General features: G+C 53.4%; 1 protein-coding gene and 1 long non-coding RNA gene across 3 annotated transcripts in view; one reads left to right on the plus strand and one right to left on the minus strand.

Annotated features, from left to right (window-relative positions):
- Window positions 1-6079: 6079 nt before the first annotated feature.
- On the minus strand, window positions 6080-12615 carry LOC123619314 (uncharacterized). The gene is made up of 4 exons (XR_006727871.2): window positions 12487-12615; window positions 9999-11069; window positions 8141-8407; window positions 6080-6954 (listed from the first exon to the last, which is right to left on the minus strand). It is a non-coding gene; the product is annotated as an uncharacterized LOC123619314 (long non-coding RNA).
- Window positions 12529-21179, plus strand: part of TBX5 (T-box transcription factor 5) — a 43589-nt gene continuing 34938 nt past the window's right edge. For both annotated transcript variants that reach the window (XM_045523080.2, XM_010963598.3), the window contains exons 1-5: window positions 12529-12817; window positions 15343-15527; window positions 17200-17294; window positions 19360-19479; window positions 20284-20431. In XM_045523080.2, the coding sequence (XP_045379036.2) occupies window positions 12529-12817; window positions 15343-15527; window positions 17200-17294; window positions 19360-19479; window positions 20284-20431 (837 nt within the window). The remainder of the gene's footprint in view (window positions 12818-15342; window positions 15528-17199; window positions 17295-19359; window positions 19480-20283; window positions 20432-21179) is intronic.

Consider the following 21179-nt stretch of genomic DNA (forward strand, 5'->3'; position numbering starts at 1 on the left):
ATCTTCAGAGGACTGGTATTCTTCAGAGCATTTATCCAGCCCTACTCTAAGCCCATGCCAGATGCCTGACATAGATCATTTCTTTTTCCCACAAATAACCACCTGAGGCTGGTATTCTTTTTTCGTTTGTTTTAATTTGGGGGGGGGGTAATTATTTTTAATTTTTTTTTAATGGGGGTACTGAGGATTGAACTTAGGACCTCATACATGCTAAGCACACTGTCTACCACTTGAGCTATACCTTCCCCCATCCCGAGGCTGGTATTCTTATGAGACCCATTGTGCAGATTGAGACACCAAGGCAGAAAGAGGGGAGAGACTTGCTTGGTTCACATAATCAGGCAGTGACAGGGTCAGGGGTCTGAGCCAGCACACAGAGCTTCCTCTCCAGGCCTTTTCTACCCCAGATATTTGCTCTCTCCCCTGTTCCTGGCCACAGTTTGGGTCTAGATTTAACCATATAGAATACAAAATGTATAAATATAATAGGAGAAAGCCCTTCTCCATGAACCCCAGAGAGAGAAAAGGAGAGGCGAATCTAGAAAAACCGGTTTGAGAAAAGCCCAGCAAAGTTCCTTTTATAAAGCTGACTTTTCTCCCAGCTCCCTAATGCTCCCCTCTCACTGGGAGCCCAGTCCTCCTCCTCTCTGTCCCTGGGAGCCTCAACCCAGGGAAAAACAGGAGATCAGTGGGGTGGACGACAGTCCAGCAAGATCAGCGAGAAACAGCTCTTTTTTCTTCTTCTTCTTCTTTTTTTTTTTTTTTTCCTGCCAGTGACGGGTCCACACCCAGGGTGCATAAATCCTTTCTTTTATTTTTATTATTATTACAGCTCAGGGTCTAGCATGGGCCATAAACGGATTTAAGAGGCTGCGAGAATATAGAATTTAATATAGTTGGCACCATTAAATGGTGGCCCAGCAAACCCACGTGGAGAAGTGTGACCCCTCCCTCACCACCCCCCCCTCTTCCCCATCTCCTCTCACCTCCCTCCTGATCCCAAAAATCCTTCTGGCAAAGGTTTCCCCCTTGCTGAGGGGGAAGGGCAGAGGGGGTCGGAGCAGAGGCCAGTGGGGAGAGTGTCCGCCACCCCAGTGGAAAGAGGGTTGGGCAAATGGCCAATTAGGGACACTTGGGGAGATGGGACAGAGCTTTCTAGATAAGCGTGGTTTTTTTTTTTTTTTTTTATCAGCCTATAAAAATACCACTTTCACTTATCTGCTGGCTCATTGTCCAGGCTCCTGGGAACAGATGGAAGGGTGCAGAAAAGGGACAGTCAGGGGTAGGGGGCACTTGGGTCAGGAAGAGAGGAAGCAGCTCAGGCCTTTGAGGCTCAGAAAGCCAACAATATGGTGCAGGGACATTTTCTTTTCTCTAAACTTATCACCATTCAGACTTCTGTTCTTCCTCTGTGGCTCAGAGCAGGGAGAGGTCTACAGTCCTGGGCATTGTGTGCATTTTATTGATTTCTTATATGTTTGGTCTACATCCCCACATCCTTGGGACTGAGTCCATCTATTCTAAAAGCTTCCTATATTTTATTCAACCAATATTTATCTAGCACTGACTATGTGAAAGGGCCACATGTTGTGTTGAATAAGACAGCCATGATCTCTGTCCTCAGCCATTTAAAGCCTGTGGTGGAGGCAGGCAGTAAACAAGAATGTCGCAAAAGTGATAGGAGGAGAGCTGGGGGCAGAGGGAATGGCATGTGCAAAGGCCCTGGGGTGGGAACAAAGGTTGATGTAAATGAGGAACAGAGAAGGAGATGGATGAAATGTGGAGGCAGAAAGGGAGCAGATGAAGTGGGAGGGGCAGGTACAGGACAGCTCATGCAAGCCTTAAAGATACAGGAAGGAGTTGGGATTTTATCTTAAGACCTTCGAGTTGTCCTTTGGAGGGCTGTAAGCAGGAATGGGACATGATCTGATGCCTCACTTTTGCTTAGGGGCAGGTAACTCAGGTATCCCCGGGAGCTGGACCGGGCCAGTAGATGGAAGAGTGGTGATGGCAGGGGTGGTGGGTGTGTGTCCAGTATCCTTGCAGTGTGGTCTGCATGAGGGGCAGAAGATGGGGGTCCCAGTCCCAGCTCTGCTCCAAAATCCTTAGGAAATTTTTCAGTTCCCTTCCCTATCTTTGTGCCTCTAGACCTCAGTTTCCCCATATATAAAATCAAAGAGCTGGACCAGGGATTGCTAAGGGCCCACTCAGGTCCCACCCACTGGATGAGTCTCTGTCAGAGCCCCAGGGGGGTTGACAGGCAACTAGGGAAATTTTGGTTGCAAGGTTGCAAGGCTGAGGGTGTAGCTGGAAAGAGGCTTCTCCCTCACTGCTGCAGAACCCCACCCATCCTTCCTCCTCCTGAATTGGTGATTCTTTGCCTGGGTGGGGCTGTTGAATCCAAGAGTTCTCCCAGAGGAGCCCCATTATGCCTTGGTAAGTGATCCCTGATTGTGCCCAACAATTGCTTCTGCCAGGCTGGGCAGGGGAACCCGACTCTGACTGCACCCATGTCCAGGCTACAGGTGAGGAGATGAGAGGGTCCAGGGTGGGCTGTGGACACAGTGATTGAATGCACGTCATGGATCAATGGATGTGAGGAGTGTGTGTGTATGTGAGACAGAATGGCCACACCTGTACCTGCGGTGGGTGGCTGTGCATGGCTGTCTGTGCTATAAGTCACTCCCAAGTGGCTGAGTCTGGGCATCTTGTTACTTGACCCCTTGGGGACAGAGGGCGGGGACGGCAGCATCAGCACGGGGCCAGGACACAGGATGCAGGCAAGCCAGCTTCCTCCCAGCACCATGGAAGGGCCTCACTGCTTTCAGTGTGGGGCTGGTGGAAGTGGGGCTCAGTAGCCCAGGTAACCCCATGTTCCCCCACCTGTACTTCAGGAAGGCTGGCTGTAAGGGACTGTGGTCCTGGCATCTACAAGGCTCCAGGAGCAGATCCCCTCTGGAGTGAGCCCAGCAAGCCCATGGCTTTAGGGGTCAAGGTCAAAGGCACTTGGGGGGCAGCCAGGCTGCAGCACCTGATCCCTTGGAACCAACTTTCAAGAAGTAAATGTGGTTGGGACTTCAACTCCTCTTCCCTCCGGGAGTGGGGAGGGCCCTGGAGGTGTGTGCTGGGTGCCTGTGCACACCTGGGGGTGGGTGCCAGGGGCCAGTGGGTAAGGCGTGTGTCAGCGACCCACCTCCTTAACTCCGCCTGCAGAGGGAGCAACCGCCCCGCCCACTGTCCGGTGTGTATCCAGCCCATTTCCTGCGCCTGACATCCTCAACCTGCCAGGGCGTGGGGGCTTCCCCTGAGCACTGGCTTGGGGAGGTAAGAGAGGGCGTCTCATTTATAACACTGTCCCCCTGACTCCCAGGCACCTTTCGCCCAGTTCCCAGGAAGTGACTGTGGAATTCGTTTCCAAATATAGACTCTGGTGGCCCTGGCTGCCTGTGCACGGCCCCTTTGGCCTCCTGGCTGAACGGCAGAGCTGTGACTGCCTTCCAGGAGGCCTGGGCGTGCAGACCTCTGCTTGGAGCTGTTGGTAAAAATAATAATCATAAAAGTGGCCCATAAAAAAAGGGATGGTGGCTGAACACTGGGTTATGAGCCCAGGACACCAGCTGCCCTGTGATGATGTTTGGGTGGTGGCTGCCCTTCAGGCTGTACACACACACGGGGCATCCCACAAGGACACACAGACCCACACCAGCACACACCACACACACTCAGGGCCCAAACACTGTGGCCTCACAAGTGTTTTCATGTAAGGAGGAACACAGAAAAAAAAATCTGTATTTTAAGTGCACACACTAATGCAACAGCAGAGAGGCACACACAGTCCCGCCTCCAATGACACACTGTCATCCAGAGAGACTTAATGATAATGTCATAATCAGCCACAAAGAAGGAGACCCACAGCCCACCTCCCTAAGAGGGCAGCAGAACGTCCAGCTTTGTTACAAGATGGAGGCTGGGAAGGAGATTTCGGGGCGTGGTAGGACCAGCTCTTACCTGTACTCAGATTCAGGTGGTCTGGGGTCAGGCACTCACGCCTGGGTCCTGGGCACTCACCGAGATGCACCAGGAGCCGGTAAATCTCCTCCTAGGCGGAGCTGTTGTTAGTGAATAAAGAACTGCAGGAGAGGTCTGGGGGGAAATCCGAACAACCCAGCTTGGTGTCTGTCTGCCAGGGTTCTGGAAGTGGGGGGTGCATGGGAGGTACCCGGGGATCCTGGAGATGTGGCAGCCTGATGGAGAGTGCATTTTGCAAGGAGGTGGGAGGAATCAGTCCCTGGAAGGCCGCGGGGGCTGGCAGGTCCAGGGAAGAAGGGATGAAGTTGGAGAGTGAGGACTCCTTGTGCGCCTTCCTTTGGGGGCACTGTCCCAGGGTTTGGATCTCAGAGTCCCCCACTTCCTAGGGTAGTCCTTCCCTTCCGAACTTGGACTCGTGGCAGCCGTGCCAGGAGCTGGAGTGGGAGACGTGTGCTCCGGGGCAAACAGGCGGCAGGCAGGAAGAAGGGTCTAGAGGCAGAAATGCGAGGCAGGCACAGCTGGGAGGCCACGGATCGATGCCAGGAGCAGGCCCTTCTGGGATCCCAGGTCTGGAGCCCCTAAGGGGTCTGGGACCTCCTTAAGAACCACCACTGGCACACTCTGTCCACTCTGAGCATGGGGTGTCTGGGAGAAGAAGGCTGGGGACCACAGGCTGGCTCTACACCCTTAGCAGGTGATGCCCACGGGTCCCACACTCACAGTCATGACCTCCCCATCCACTGGGGCAGCGGCTGAGCCCTTTCAGGTTCCACCTGAAGGCACAAAGCCTAGGGACTGGCAGAAGCTGGGAGAATTTCCCACAGAGGCTGTGTGACTCAGGTGGGTCCCCACCCTCTCTGTATTTGTTTCAAAAAACAGAGCCAGGCATATTTCCTCCCCCCACCCCATCCCACCCACTCTATTTCTCTCTCCCGAGGGGACAGTGTGTGCTGGCCTGAAGCTGTGATGACTATGGGCCAGGGTTTGGGAACAGAACAGGACAGGGAACAGAACACTGAGGTTTGGTGAGGAGAAATCAGCCTCTCTCCATCCTCCCTCCCATCCTGCGAAGTGCTCTGCATCTGGGGCAGTGTGCCCACAGGCCCTCTCCTGGGTGCCTCTGCCCCCATCAGTGAAAGTGGAGGAGACAGAGACACAAAACGTCTAAGACTTTATCCGGGGAGTCAAGGACCAATTGCCTTCAGTTTCAGACTGAATGCACTTTGAGGTGCTTAAAAAATGCCCTTTGCACCCTCCCAATCCAATCCAGAAGCTCTCCCCTTGCTCCTCCTCTTCCCTGGCTTGTTGGAGAAGCCCTGTCTTGTAAAAGAGGAGCTCCTGGCTTCTGGAGTCAGAGTACCTGGGTTCAAGTCCCATCAGAGTGTGACTGGCCTAGAGCCACCTTCTCACAAAGCTATTTAGAACCAGTTGAGCTGAGTGAAACCACATTACAACAGCTCCTGGCCGCCATAAACGTTAGCTATTATTGTTAATACCTCCAATGCTAATGGATATTTGAGCCTCTCTCCTTGTGGCTGTGAGGATACAAGCAGGACCCTTCTGAAAATATGAACGCAAAATGCTAGGGAGGAAAGAAGATGGGGGCTTGGGTGTGCTCAGGGAATGCCGGCAGGCTGTCTGCCAGGCTCAGACTGGAAAAAAAGTGGGTAGGGGCACTGCAACGCCAGCCCAGAACTTGGGGGACATTGGCTGCCCCACTGGAAGTAGAGGGAGAGACGTTTTGTCTTTCCCAACAAGCCGGGAGATGAATGAGGTCCACAGCAGAGAGTGAAACAAGGTGGGGGTGGGTAGGACCCGGAGGAAGAATTGACTGCCCACCCCTCCGCCCCGCCCCAGGGGGAGGCTAACTCTCTCTGGCTCCCTAGATCCAGCCAAACACCGCAGTCCAAGCTGATCAGCATCCTGGTTCTTTCTGAGAGCCTGCTGCCTCTAAAATGAAAATAGAAAAGTCTTCCTGTATTGTCCACTGTCCAACCCCACAAAGAAAGCGGGGGCATTTCCCCTGGCAGTTCCAGGAAAAAAGCAATGCAACCGCGAAATATTATTTTAATGCTCTTTATAATACATCCACAACTGAACATTTTTCTCTCTTAAAGGAAAAGGAGTATAATTTATTCTTTCTCTCAGTAAGACCTTGCAGACATTAATGCCACGATTTTTAGTCCCCGGACTTTTCTGCTCCCATTTAGGAGATGCTATTTCAGGCAGGAGAAAGGTTTGCTTGGACGGATGCTGCGGGGAGCCCGGGTGCCGGTGGGGGTGGGCAGTATATGTGAAGAGACTCCGCGATTCCTCAAGTCCCAGGTCTGCGGCTGAGATGCTCCGGGTGCGGGCTTTGATGATGAAGGTACCCCGCCTGCTGCATTCGCGGGAGTCTCCTTTCAACTCAAAATGCAGGCTTTTGCTGGAGACCCGAATTTACCTGGCAAAAATTCGACTATATCTTGATTTTCTCCTCTGTTTAAAAAAAAAAAGAGGGAAGTTTTTCAATCCTTGCCGTGTTGAACCCAATGAGGAGGCTCAGGAAAGCCAAGAGCGAAGGGTGGAAGGAAGCGCCTTGCAGGCCTCCGAGCCCGAAGCCAAAGTGGCCAATTGGCCTCCGGGCACCCGGTTGTTGAGAGCATTCGAGGGGACTCCAGGGTTGCCATGGTGACCAGGAAACCCAGGGCCCTTTTGGAAACAATTGCGAGGAACTTTTCCACCATGAACCTCTCTGTCAGTTGCTCCCCACGGCTGGCCAGCCTCTGTCAGTTTCACCCCAGCATTTTCTGTGATTGTAGTGGGGGAACAGGGCGTTTGGGGGTCCCCGCTTCCGGACCCTCTGTGGGGGTTGCCCCCAAAGGCCAGAAATCCCGCACCAGGAGGCCAGAGGAGATCCACAGCGGCGCACGGCCGGGCCCCGAGCTGAAAGGGAAGAAAAATTAGAGGTCTCGACCAAGCAATCGTTTTGGTGACGGATCCTTCCAGTTTGGGGTTTGGCCACCCTCGTCATCCGCACCCCCACCCGCCTCCCTTCACCTCCTCAAGGTCATTACTAGAGTTTTCACTCGCAGCTCCATGCACGGTGGCCTCCTCCATCCTCCACCTCCCCACTTCCCCTGCACCGGTGCAGAGCACCTCTCTGGCAAGTTGGCAAGATTCTTCTCGAAAGAGAGGAAAAAGGCATTCGAAGTTTAGCCCTGCAGGTTTAAGTTTGCTATTCCAGCATCCGTAAAACAGCCTTTAAGGTTCTCTTAATACATGTAGGCCCAGAGCCTGATCAGACCCTTGGGATTTCCAAAATCCCTGGCCTTGCGCATTGTGGATGTAGGGCAAATGTGACCGGAATCAGTGGGCTGATTGGGAGATATCAAACTGAGCTTTCTTAAAGGGGGTAATTATTCTCACAATTGCCATCTCCTTTGTTTTCTTTGCTGGTAAGGGTTCTGCTTCTTGGCAGGTAGACAGAGGGGAACCATGCCCTTTCTCCCTTAAATAAAAAGCTTTATGAAACATCAGATTAAATTCTCTCCGGTGGGGACACCGTGGCTCTGTGAGGCCCGGTCTGACTGGAAAGAGGCTCACGGGCAGCCAGCACGGGAGAGTTTCGTCTCTGCTTTTGAATTCGGCCCTTTGAGCAAGCTTAACACGTGTGGATTTAATTTCCCTTTCTTTCTTGCTTTCTTTTCTCCCCCCTCCTTGTGAGCAAACAAGAAAAATAGTCTGCTGTGTCGACAGCGCGACACCGTTCCCTTTGCCAAAGAAAATTTGTCTTTCCAGAGTCCCGGAGAGCAGCGGGCTCGCAAGTTTCCATCGCACCCTCCAGTTGAGGGAGGGGGTATCCAGACAGCCCCCCAGCCCCCTGCCTGCATCCCAGACCTGGAGGTATTGGCCTAAATCTCTATCTTTACAGGGTCAGAGCCCTGGAATGTAGTATATTTCCCCCCACATCTTTTGGGGCTGTGGGGACACTCTGGCTGTGCAGACATGGTGACTAAAGGCGGAGGCCTTTCTGTAAGTTCTGGGCTGCAGATACAGTTGGAGTTCTCAGGCTCGGTGCAGTCTATGGGAGAGCACGGGGCGACAGGTTTTCTCAGCTCAGGACCCTCACCTTTCTCCTCCACTGGGGACTTTCCAAATTGGCGGAAGCAAGAACAGGGGCTCCTTTGCATCCCAAGCGTGGTACTGCCTTCTCTGTTCTATGGGGGCTTGCAAATCTCCAGCGCTGATATCCGCCTCGGCCGAATGATGTTCCCACATCCATTTCTTATTTCATTAACCTGACTGGGGTGCTGGTGGTCATAGGGGCATCTCGTCCGCCAAACTTGGGGGAGTGGGGAGGAATACTTCCAAAGCACAGGAAACAGCATCAACGTGCCTAATCAGTAAAATAAGGAGCAATACTAATTCTTGGTGGAAATATTGGGGAAGATTGGATATTGAAATTAATAATAATAATAATAATAATAATAATAATAACAACAACAACAACAACAACAACAACAACAACAACAACAACAACAACAACAACAGCAGCAGCAGCAGCAGCCAGGGTTCCCAGATACTTCTGGTCAGAAGGGAGGAAACCAGAAACTAATAAAACATCGGAAAGGAAGATACTGCAATCCCGGAAAAAATATAATAGAGCCAGATTTAACTAGGCAGCAGGGGAAAGTGACCCCCTGAGAAAGGAGGGAATTTCTCACCCTCAGTCTGACCCTTTCTTTTGCAAAAAGAGTTGGTCAAAGTTTACTTTTGCCATCATTTCTCCTGTTGCTGTAATTCTTACTAATTTTCCCAGTCCTATCCGCACTTATACTTACTTTTGGCGTGCAATAGAGACCCAAGTCAGGCGGGGACACATCGGGAGAGAAACGGAAAAGGGGGGGGGGGATTCTTAAAAGAGTTCTCTTTGGGGAGGAAAGAAATACAGTGATTTTTGGGGGATGCGGTTTTCTTAGAAAAGGCAAGAATGAAGAAAAAGATTTAAAAATGGTCACCCTTGCTTTTATTCTGTTTCTGATTTTTAAAAATAGGAATCTCAGCTCTCCAATCCACTGTAATATTAAAATCAGGGCAGGAATTTTGCAAAATGAGGAAAATACATTTCGGGAGAAAACCCAGGCTATGGGTAGGTCTGGGAAAGCATCGATCCTCTGAAGGAATAAAGGGAAGTTACGATCCTCTGAAGGAATAAAGGGAAGTTACGCATCGAAGCCTCTCTTTCAAGTTAACTGTCCAAAGCTTGCGAGAAGAATGGAGATTCTCAAATCTAGTTGAGGTCTTAAGTTTATCCTATCCGTCGTGCGGCCTCCGGACCCTCTGCAGTCCTTTGTGAGCCGGTCGGGGTGATTGCGGGGCCAGCGCGGGGGATGCCAGAGAAAGGAGCCAAACGGAAAAGAGCTCGCCCCGCTCAGAGTTTCGCCTTCCCCTTCCAGCCTCGGCGGGGCCCAGGCCTCCGTTTCCCATCCACCTCAGCCCCGAGGTCAAAGAGAAACCCATCTCGAGGTTTTGGGCGAAGTATTTCGGGTTGCGCTCTTCGGCATCTGAGAGCAACTGCTGCACCCAAAGGGGCTCCGATTGGGGAAAAGATAATTATTAATAACGGGAAACGAAAGCAAAGCTCGGGGAAGTCGCTGCGGCCTGGCGGAGAGGACGGACGCGGGTTCTGCTTGCTGCAAGCTGCGGCGTCTGCGGCCCAGCTGGCCCCGGCGCCCGCGTCCGGCGCTGGAAACCACTGCCCGGTCTCCCCGCGGGCCTGACCTTCGCTCCCGAGGCCGCTCGGTCGGCTGCGTTCCTGAGCTTTCTGCTGCCGCTCCAGCCTCAGAGGGACGCGGCCTGGAGCCAGGCCATGCTTCGGAAAGCCCTGGGGGCTGGGAGCGCGCGAAGCCCAGGACCGAACCTGGAAGCCGGGGGCAAGTCCAGATTCCGATGTCCGGCTCCCTCGGGGCCCCTCGCGGGGAACTTACCCTTCCGGGAGGCCCGGCGTTCGCTGGCTCCGTGCTGGGTAGGCCTATCTCCTCTCTCGGCGTCGCCCGGGGCGTCTACGCAGTACGTTTCGCAACTGAACCTAGTGCGTTTCCAGCTGCGCGCAAAAGCTTGTGCGCATCCACCACGGGGCTGCTTAGAAGTTATGCGCATTGATGATGGCGATGATGATAATGATAATGATAATAATAATAATAATGATAGCTATTACAAAACAAAACAGAGCGCTTGGTCCTTCTGCAGGACCCAGCGCTGTAATTTTTCTCTGCAGAAATCACCCTTCTCCCCCCAACCCCCCTTCCTTCACCACCGACTTGCACCCCGTCCCCGCCCCTGCCGGGCCAGGCTGGGACCCGCGTATCCCCCGACCTAGTTAAAAGAGGATTAGCAGAAAGGACTTTTTCTCAGTAAGAAAACCCTGCGGACTACTCTCCGCTCGTCCTAACGTCTCTGTCTCGTTTCCCCTCCGCGATAACCCAGTAACTACTTCTATGCATGTCTGCAAGTGGGCGCTGAGTTATCGCGTCCCAAACTTAACCAGCTAGAGAGGCGCCTCAATACTCATTTGCTGAGAGCTCCTCCTGGGGAAAAAAAATTTTTTTTAAATAATAAGAAGATGCTCTTGCCTCCTCCAAGAGACCTCGATTACCACCCCCCCCCACTCCCTAACTTGATTTCTTTCCAATCGTTGGGCTGAGGTGGGCTCCCACCTCCCTTCGCCAAAAGCCTCCCTCCCCCTCCCTAAGAAAATCGATCTTGGCCCTATTTGTGTCTGATGTCCGCCACCCCCATTTCCCCCAGAGAGCGCTGGATTTGTTTATTTCTTTATTTGTTCTCGTGACCGAGGCGTCTGGGACTTGTGGCTGCGCAGGCCTGGACGGGAGTGATAGGCGAAGACCGAGAGAAATCAACCTCCCGCCGCTGCCCCCCAGTCGAGCGTGACAGCGCGCGGGCCGGTTGCGTGACTCGTGACGTCTCCAAGTCCTATAGGTGCAGCGTCTGGTGAGATAGTCCGTATCGCCTGGTTGCCTCTTTATTTTATTGGGGTATGCCTGGTAATAAACAGTAATATTTAATTTGTCGAAGACCACAAACCAACTTCGAGCTGGGAGGTACATACAACTCTTGACAATCGCTTGAAGAAGGCTTGGCCTAAAAGGGGTCTCTTTTGGGGGGTCCTTTCCAAACTCTTCACCTGAACACCCCCCTTCCCAGCGAGGCGGCACTCAGCTTCTGCGCTGGAAAGAAGAGGTGGGATTTTTGGAGGTGAGTGTCGCCCTGGAGACTCTCTGGAGGGTGGAGTGGAGGGGTGGGATAAGATTCTTTCAGCACTAGCCTGGCCAAGGCCCCCTTGCTTCCCGCCCCAACTCGGACCTGATGAATCCCCCCTCCCAGCGTTGCTAACTTTTCACCGTGTTAATGAGGATGCACTCTTTTGCATTTTGCCTTCAAATGTCACCTAGTGAGAAAAGATTCCCCTTCGAAGTTTCGAAATCCCAATTTCGCTTGGTGACCTGTAGAATCCGCACTCCACAAACGAAGCGAATCTGTCCAGGCAATTACTTGGGGGAGTACAGATTCTCCCTCTTGGGAGGGGGTCTACAGATTATTTATGGGAATTTATTTTATCCGCAAATCTCTGAGAATTTAAAGGGATTGGAGAGCTCGTTCTGGATTTCCCCTTCCTTATGCCAGAGATGTGGAGTCAGGCTCATCCTGGAGCCATGTTTGTTTTCCGTCTTGGGCCGGGGGGTCACCCCCTTAGCAAGCCCAGAGTCCTCTGAGCTGACATTTTGGAAGGGTGAGGGTGTTTTCACAAATAAATAAACTGTCTTGGCTAAAGGCTGTTTGAAAGCAAACCTGGAAGGTGGAGTGAGAACTGTGGCAAATGCTCGGGTTGTATTTCTCCCTGGTTGCCCCACTTTTAGGGTTGGACAGTCCACTTTGGAATTTTGCAGTGATGCGTCAGGCCTGCCCAGGGATTTTAGTCTGAGGGGTCACAGAGGATTACACTGAGGCGGACCCGAATCTCCAAGGCATTTCTCCTCCCTCCATCCCTCTCCCCAGACATTGGCCTGCAGGCCCGAATCTTTAATCAGAGCCCCCAAAAACAAGAGGGTGAGGGAGGTGGGGGGAACAGAACGAGAACCCTGACATTTGTTCCAAGCACTAATTCTTGATTTTCCAATCTGGGTCTGCTCAGCCGAAGACTTACTGACTGTGTTTACGCTTCTATTGACCTCTTCAACTCGACCCTCAAAATAATACATTTCAGAGAGGGGGAGGGCAGGGAGAGGAGCCGAGTGGAGATGAAAACTCCAGCCAGCCCCCAATGACTGTTTGATTATTTTAATAAAACTGGGCACTGCCTTGTGTACACCTCCAGCCAGGGAGGTCTGGTGGCCCTGGGGGGTGGGAGCAGACGGCGATTTCTTGGCATCTTTGATCTCAGTCCCCATCCCTACGCACCTTCACCCTGCCTTCACCCCGGAGTCACTGAGAGTCGGGGTGATGAGTGGGGAGGGGGGGGAGATGTCAGGGCGGCTAGCTGCGGCAGGCTGGGCCAGGCGGGGTCATGCAGCTCTCCGTCTTGAGGTCAGCGTTGGAGAGAGAACGCGGGCGACGCTGCAGAGGAGGCTCCGGCTGTGTGTGTGCACGCAGAGTGCGTTCAGACTCCGTTCTCTGCACGGCCGCGTCACCGAGATTACTTCCCGGGCAGAAGCCGACCGGGTTTGCGATGATTTGTGCAGGATTTTTTGCAGCCATCGAGCCGCGCTCAGAGAAGCAGAGATGGATGGAGGTTGGGAAGGGGGTGGAGAGAAGGGGGTGATCTCGAGGTCTGGGTTTGAGAGTCCTGTTGTGATTTGAGTGTTCGGGAAATCTAATGGAAAAGGTGGTTGGGGGAGGGAGTGGTAACGGAGAGGGAGGAGGGAAGATGGGAGGGAGAGAGGGAGAGAGACAGAGGCAGGCAGCGTGCGCTGGGAGCTAGTTGGATAGGCAATTTCAGTACTTTGTAAGCATCAGGGCTGCCCAACGTCACTGAGCTCAGCTGAGTCGGCTTGTATTTCTGAGAGAGAGAGAGAGAGAGAGAGAGAGAGAGAGAGAGAGAGAGAGAGAGAGAGAGAGAGAGAGAGAGAGAGAGAGAGAGGGAGAGAGAGACTGACTTACCTCAGATTCCGGAACTTTAACCCTGAGAGCTGTGCTCAGAAAGGACTTTGACCATTCCCACGGCTCCCTCTCATCTCCCAACTTTCCCTCCCTGGGGGTGCAAGGGAGAAGGAGGGCACTGGGATTTTAATATTAAAGGTGCTCCTGGGGACTGCTGTTTTGCGTTCTCTAGAGCCCTTCTGGCGCCTGACAGCTTGGAAGTCTTTAGGGAGAGCCAGCGCAAAGCAGAGGAGGTGTGTGTGGATGTGGGCAGTCCCTGCCGCCGCTCCCGCGGTGGGTGCTCCTTTGTAGGCAGCGGTAGCCGCTGGTCTGGGCAAGCAGCTCCCCGCGTAGACCCCCGGAGCCACCATGCCCGCGCCCCCGCCTCGCCGCAGGCTTCCCTGCTAGGAGCCAGAAGGGATGTGGTGAAGGCACCGGCTTCACCGAGCGAGGTAACCGTTCCGCAGATGGCCCGGGAGGCTCGGGAGGGAGCCCCGCCAGCCGAGTCGGCTCCAGGAGGCGCGAAAGGCAGCACTCCAGCCGTGCCTTGGAATCTGCAGGGCCCCGGCTTGCAGAGATTCTGCGCGGCCCAGGGCTGCCCGGCGCGGCGCGAGGAGCCGAGGAGGCGGCCGGGGCTAGGGGAGCGGCGTTGAGGTTTTGCAGAACGCTCGGCCTGGTTCTGTCAAACCGCATCTCGTTCGGCCCTGCCAGCCCTGAGCTCCCCGGGACCCCAGCCAGGGCTCGGCGTGAGATTGTCCCCGCAGCCAGCGGTGAATGGGAGCGCACGTGGGGGACGCCATCCCCGCTTTCTTTTGTTGTGAGCAGGCTGCGGGACTCCCATCACCGCTTCTTTCAAATCCCAAGGGCGTGGTGAAGGATGCAGCTTGGGAGTCGGGTCTCCGAAGCTGTCGGTCTCCTCGGCCCCATTTCTGGGTCTCCAGCCACTGCGAACCAGGGTGGGATCTAGCCCTTTGCTGAAGCGGCTGCTAAGATTTGGGGGGTGGGGGGGCATTTCTTGCGCCTCCTTCCGAGTCTTCCCAGGTTTTGAGGGAGGAAATCCCTACTTGGGAACGTAGAGGAGATTGGAAGGAGATCAGAGCAGGAGGCTGGCTCATCCGGGCTGAACCGTTCTGCGGCTCTTATTTTGCGTGTTCCAACCTCACTTGCCTGTAATCCCGGGCCATTCTACAGCGTTGCGCCGGACCTCAGCGGCCAAGGAAGGCCGAAAGCCCAGGATTTATCTGGCAACCGCTTTGTCGTCGCTAACCTCGAGCTTGGGCCTACAGTTCCAGCGAGCCAGGCCGGGCTGCAGCTCAGAGAAGCTCCCCTCGGCCAGGCGGCTCGACAAAATGCCCGTCTCGGGCTGGAGAACCGAGAAAGCAAGGAGAACGCGGCCCCTGGGCCGGCCGCCGAGCGCTGGCCTCGGGCACCCAGCAGCGCGCTGTCCTCCGAACTGCAGCAGAGCCACCTTCCTGCCCTTTCTGTTCGGCGATTTTTTAATTTTTAGCGTCGCTTATGGATGGGGGCAAGGGAAGGACTCTTAATGTTAAAGGACTTTTAATTTTAAGGCCTTAACTGATAAAAGATGAACGTGAATTCTCCGACCTGGTCTCTGGATCTGCAAATCTTTCCCCTCCTACGGTTTTGGTTTTGCAAGAGACGGGTTATTTCAGGCATCTTGCCTGCTGCAGAAAAATATTCCTCTTGCAGGCTTTAATAAACAGAGCTCTGCTGGCCTCCAGTAATTTGATGAAGCAAAAAAAAAAAATCTCAAAAGGGCACTAGGTTTGTGTTTTGTTTTGTTTTGGGTTCATACCCAATGGCTTCCAAAAATACCCAGGCCTTATCTTTATTGGCTCTTCCAGAAGTCCAGACAAATTTGACGGGCAGCTTGCTTATCACGGGGAGCCTGCGCAGGGGAGATGCGGGCCTGGCCTCCTCTGGGTCTGACGCGGGTCTTGCAAGAGGTTGTGCGTGGTCATAAAGTAATAGTAACGAATAATTAACAGGACCTTCTGCAGCCTCCTTGGGCTGGGAACTGGGGTGGTGGTAGCTGGAAACTGCTGGTAGCTGCCTAGTAACTGCTCCCTCCTGTCACCAGAACAGTGCTTCCAACCTTCTGTTTTTCTCTCTCTGCACCCCCTCCCATCTGTCCTTCTCTTTGCTTCCCATTCTCAGAGCAGGACCCCGAGCGGTCGCAGGGCCCCGGGCTCACCATGGCCGACGCAGATGAGGGCTTTGGCCTGGCACACACACCCCTGCAACCAGACTCGAAGGATCTGCCCTGTGACTCAAAACCTGAGAGCACGCTAGGGGCCCCGAGCAAGTCCCCTTCGTCCCCACAGGCTGCCTTCACCCAGCAGGTAAGAAGACCTCGGGCCTCAGGGCCCTTTGCAGAAACCAAAGCCCCTCTGTCTGGTGGTTGGGAGGGGGAGCTCCGTGCCCATAATTGCCCCTTTTCTTTTTACCTCACTCAATTCCACCTTTCTCGGCCTTGTCTCCCTAAATGCCAGTATATTCCGATCTGCTTTATTGTGATGATTATCTGTATGGCCAGAGGATTTTTGAAATATATTGAAGTTGTCAAGGATGCCTTAATTACCTGGCTATTTGGGCCGGCGGACAATGGCCCAGATCATTTCTTTCCTGCTGCACTAGGTGTCAACTCGGCCTGAACGCCTCATTAAGGGCCAGGTCAACGGCCGCTTCAGGCCGGCATGAGCGATGGCTTGACCCCGCTTCAGATCTGCGGTAGCCTTCGCCTCGGCCGAGCGCCGCGCGGAGGGACCATTCGTCCGGCGGGCAGCCGGGGCCTGGCGGGCTGGCGCGGCCCGGACGGCCGGCGGGGAGCGCACAGGGCTGGGCCAGGAGGGCACGGTGGGCGGCGAGCTCGCCTGGCTGGAGGCCGGGCCAGAGCCGAGCATGAAGCCTCGCCTCTCGCTCTGCTCCCTTCACCCGGGCGCCTGGGGGGCTCAAGGCTTCCACTGCAGACCTTGACGATTTCTAAACAGGGTGTCAGCTGGCGGGAAGCGGGGTGTCTAGACCAGAAGAGATACTTGCAAGTAGCTCAAACCCTTCTTTGGGATGTCGATGCCCTTCCTGGCTTTTTCATCGCCTGTTTACTTCGCCCTTCACGGCTCAGGAAGGTGCGGGTTTATTTGTAGAGAGGACGTGAGCAGTGGGCATGCACTTTTGGAAACTTAGAGGCTTTCTTTTACTGAAAAGCAAATCCACTGTTAGACGTTTACAGATTATTGCAAAACAAACACTTAGTATGTAACTTTTTTTTTTTGCATCGGCTTTATAAAACAACTTGTTGAAAGCGGAAATGTTAAATCGTTATGCCTGTAACCAAAACAGCTGGTGGTGAACGAAGCTAGATGCGAGGAGGGCCTAGAAGATATATTAATTAATCTATATAGACATTTGAGAATTGATTTTTGTTGGGGACTGTGGGAACCTCCTGCAATATATAAACATTAAAAAAATTAAATTTCACCTATCTCTATATAGGCACTGCTATGGTGAGAATAAACAGGCACATATACAGCATTGCACATCTGTCTGTTTTCCTGTGGACGTCTGGGTGTCTACATAAGAATATCCTGAGTGGGTTTTTTGAGTTTGAGGTTTTGGGGTTTTGTTTTTTCTCTTTTAGCTGCCTCTTGGCTAAAGCAGATTGGGATTGATTTCCTCACCCCCTCCCCGCCCTTTTTTTTTTCCAGCCCCCTCCTCCCCATGTACATTCTGAAACACCCTGATGGTTAAGGCTTTTTCTCTAGCCTTGTGTTGGTGGCATTAGAAGGAACAGCACTACACTGTGGAGATAAGACCTCCCTGGGACAGAGCATACATAAGGATTCCTGGGCAGGGGCTGTGGGTGATCCAGAGTCCCTACACTGCTGCAGTGGGCTGGGGGCAGTTTTCAGCCTCTGAGCCCACTGGCTCCAGAGGGAAGGAGAAACCTCTGTGTTTGGGGAGGGAAGGCTTATTGCCTCCAGAGCTCATCTGTGTGGCTTTCTCTTCTTCCTATAGGGCATGGAAGGGATCAAGGTGTTTCTCCATGAAAGAGAACTGTGGCTGAAATTCCATGAAGTGGGCACGGAAATGATCATAACCAAGGCTGGCAGGTGAGATGGTCACCTCTGTGGAGGAGGCACGGGAAACTTGGGGGAGAGACGAAGAAGAAAGATGGCGTGGGAGACCAGAGAAAGGAGAGAATAGAAAAGAGGGGAGGGAGAGAAAGAGAGAAAATATGAATATATTTTGTTTACCTAAATTCTGGTTAAAGAAGCAGGGAGAATTCCTCTAGCAGTCTCCATCAGTGTTGGGGGGAAATAGTTGTACTGAGTATTTCTTCCATCTCAGATATAAGAATCAAGAGCTTGGGCTATCCGGATACATTAGTAACTTAAAAAAGAGGGATGAGGTGGGAGAGTGAACCAGAGAACAGAGAGGTTGCAGAGACACAGAGATGAGGCCAGCTTTGGTTTTCATAGGGTCTCAGACTTGAGTCTTCGCCCCGACCCTCCTTCCCATCCTCCCTGACCTTGGAGTGGTTCCGGAGTCCCACTCGATCGCCAAACTCAGAATACTTGAATGTACTCGCTACCTCTTTCATTGTTTACAGAAAGCAGGCGAAGCCTTTGAAACTGAACCGGGGCTCGGCCGGGCTCTATATACAGACACCGATAAACACGGTAGTTTCGTTAAGACACTCACTCCGGAGCCCCTCCTAAAAGCTCGCAGAGTTGTAGCTAGAAATGCGAGACTTCTGGGGGAGGGGGTGGAGGGCGGTGCATCTCCGTAGCTCGGCGTGTGAATGCGCGCGGGCTCGCGCCCAGGCCCGGGAACAACCTCGCCACGTCCCTACCGGTGCCGGGCTGGCCCTGCCTGTCCCTAAGGAGAGAAAGCCCCAGTCTGATCAGAGCAGGCGTGTGAAGCCAGAGAGCCGGTAGGCCCAAGCCACCGAGTGTGTGAAGGGGGCGGGTGGAGCCGCCTCGCCAGACGCCCACCGCTTCTCCAGCCGAAGCCTCCCGCAATAAACTGACAACAGTGACATTTATTATTATTTGAAATTAAACAATGTCTGTTCCCCAGCTCGGCCTGAGTGAACTAGGAGGCGGGTTCTGTTTATACCAAAGAACTAAGGTCTTCTTCCCATTCCGCCGAGGAAGGAAAGGAGCGGCCGGGGCCTCCTTTTCCCCCCCAAGACTGAGCCGACAGGATTTAACTATAAAAGGCCTGCGAAGCCTCCCTGCGCTCGCTGGGGCAGATAAACACTGCTAGGCGAGGCTCCAAGGCCAGAGAAAGAGAGGAGGCTCCACTCACCCCTTCCCACCATCCCTGGGCCAGCCAGGATCGGCAACTGGTCCTTTAGGAAGGCTTGCTTTCCGGGGCGCACTCCTCCCCGCGGAGAGGGAGCGGGCCCAGCACACGCGGTACCGCGGAACTGCCTTCCACCCCCCACGTGCTCGAGCAGGGCCCAGCTCTTTCTGAAACCAAATCCGCGTGGGTTTTGAATGGCTTTGCAGGAGGGCCAAAGAAAGAAGGAAGTGTGCCAAGTGCCTGGGAGAAATCGTGGGGGGCATTTAGGAATAAATTCCTGCTCCAGACTCCTGTCACAGGTCACACACCCACCTGGACCCTGGGGGTGGAAGACTGAAGCCAGGACGCGAGGTGTGTGTGGGCACCCACGCGTGTGCAGTCCCAGGGCGCAGCCACCTTGGTGCCCATGTGACACATGGCGCTGCACAGATTGCCCAAAGCACCTGGCTGGGCGGAGGATGCCAGCTTTTTTTTTTTTAAACGTGATGAGCCTTTTCCTGACCCCCGGATTAAAAATTAGTTGTCTGGTTCTGAAAAGAGCACTTAGCAAGAGTTGAAATACGGAGTCCCTTTCAGGCCTTCTTCAGAGCCAGTCTCTAGAAGCCCTCGCCTCCTGGTTTCTATTTTCTCCTATGGGTATCGTCCCAGCCTGCTTTCTCATCTCTTGACCGATCTCTTCCCCAAAACTTGGAGGGAAACGTGGGATGGATCTTGACAAGAGTGGAGCAGGGTCCACTTTTCTCTTCTACGGCTCTTAAAAGATCAATTCTTCCATTGCAATGTGTGGACACGATTTTCACAATATTTGCATTAATTCCTTCTTTCGCTGTCTCTCTGTCTCTCCTCCTGCCTCTCCATCTCTCCTAGGCGGATGTTTCCCAGTTACAAAGTGAAGGTGACCGGCCTTAATCCCAAAACGAAGTACATTCTCCTCATGGACATCGTTCCCGCCGATGACCACAGATACAAGTTTGCGGATAATAAATGGTAGGGACGGTGCAGCAGGCGGACAGGACAGGGAGGAACATGCAAACCCAACTTCCTCTCCCCACTGAACCAAAAAACATTTTGAGCTCCTACTGTGTGCTAGAGGTTTTTGCTACCCATTCCACCGCATCCTCCTGACCTCACCCTGAGAAAGAAAAATAGCAGTCATTAGCCCCCATTTTATAGATGAGAAAACTGAGGTTCGGAGAAAGTAATGTGCCAATGATATCTGTTGCTACTCCCAGAGTGTTGTGGATTTTTAAAAAGGGTATTGTTACCAAGCATTGGAGCTATTTCTGGGGGGCATAAACCATTAACAGTTATTTTTTATGAGTTACCTGCTTTGAACACGCCTTTTTTTTTTTTAATGAAATTGCAAAATCAGCCCGGGGTATTTGAGTTAAACAAGGAAGACAGGAGAGGCCCATTCTTTGGTTACATTGCTCCCATGGCTGCCAAGAATACAGAAGCTTGAAGAGGAAGCCTCTTTTGAAAGCCCTCGAGGAGTTTTCCCGAGACTTTTTGCCACATCCAGGCTTTCAGAGCCTGCCAGTTGTTCATGGGCAGAGATGCTGGGAGGACCCCACAGCACCCTTGGTGCTGAGGAGGAATTAGGTGGAAGGAGAAAGATCCGGGTGGGGAGGCTCTTTGGCCACCGGCACCAGGTTTTCTGGGCATCTGTGACTGGAGATGGCCCAGCGAGACCTGAGGGTCAGGCCATTTCCAGATCCTGCTCCTGGTGCAAGGACCAGCCCGCACCATGGTGTGCTAAGTCTGGGCCGGTCGCGCCTCTCCTCGGTCTAGGTCTGTGACGGGCAAAGCGGAGCCCGCCATGCCGGGCCGCCTCTACGTGCACCCAGACTCACCGGCCACTGGGGCGCATTGGATGCGGCAGCTCGTCTCCTTCCAGAAGCTCAAGCTCACCAACAACCACCTGGACCCTTTTGGGCATGTGAGTACCTGGCGCAGCAGCCCTTCCTTGCACCTGCAGGTCCACACCTTCTCTTTCTGACTTGGCCCCTCCCCTCCCCTCTCCCTCTTCTCCAGGAGTTTCTCTCTCTTCTTGGATCTTTGCACCCTCTCTTGCTCCATTTCACCCACCTGGGTGTTTTTCTCCCTCTGCCTTCCTGATCTTTCTTTTTCCTTTCTCTCCTCTTACTCTCTTTTCTCTTCTATTTCTCGCACCTCCAATCCTTCCTCTCTGTCTCCACCTCTCTCCTACTCATACGTCCTCCCTGGGGACCACTGTTCCACGCTCTGGGTGTGTCTTTCCTGGGGGGCTGGCAATTGGGTCCCCAGTTCTTCTGGCCTGGGGCTCTCACTGCATCCCTGCTGCCCGCAGCACCCAACCCATACGCCTTTGTTGAGGGGTGGGTGTCGTGGGGTGACTGAAGCTGTTCACTTGGAGCCTGGAATTCCTGTTGGTTCAGTCTCATTTGCGGTTAGGGGTAGGGGACTGTGTTTCAGTCCTGCAGAAGACATGGGCCCTCTAGCTGAGCGGGTACTCAGCACAGACCTCAGAGGCTGGACCATGGAGGGAGCTGTAAACCTTACCTAACTCCTTCCAGATCTTGCCTTATTATTGGGATGTTCTGCCTGACAGGGAGACTCTGGCCACCTGCTTCCTCTTCCTACAGGTGGGGAAACCAACCCACCAGAGGCGAATATAGTACCTGTCCCCTTTTAGCTTGAAACTCTTG

Source organism: Camelus bactrianus, chromosome 32 (assembly GCF_048773025.1).
Source record: "Camelus bactrianus isolate YW-2024 breed Bactrian camel chromosome 32, ASM4877302v1, whole genome shotgun sequence".
NCBI classification, from domain to species: domain Eukaryota; kingdom Metazoa; phylum Chordata; class Mammalia; order Artiodactyla; family Camelidae; genus Camelus; species Camelus bactrianus.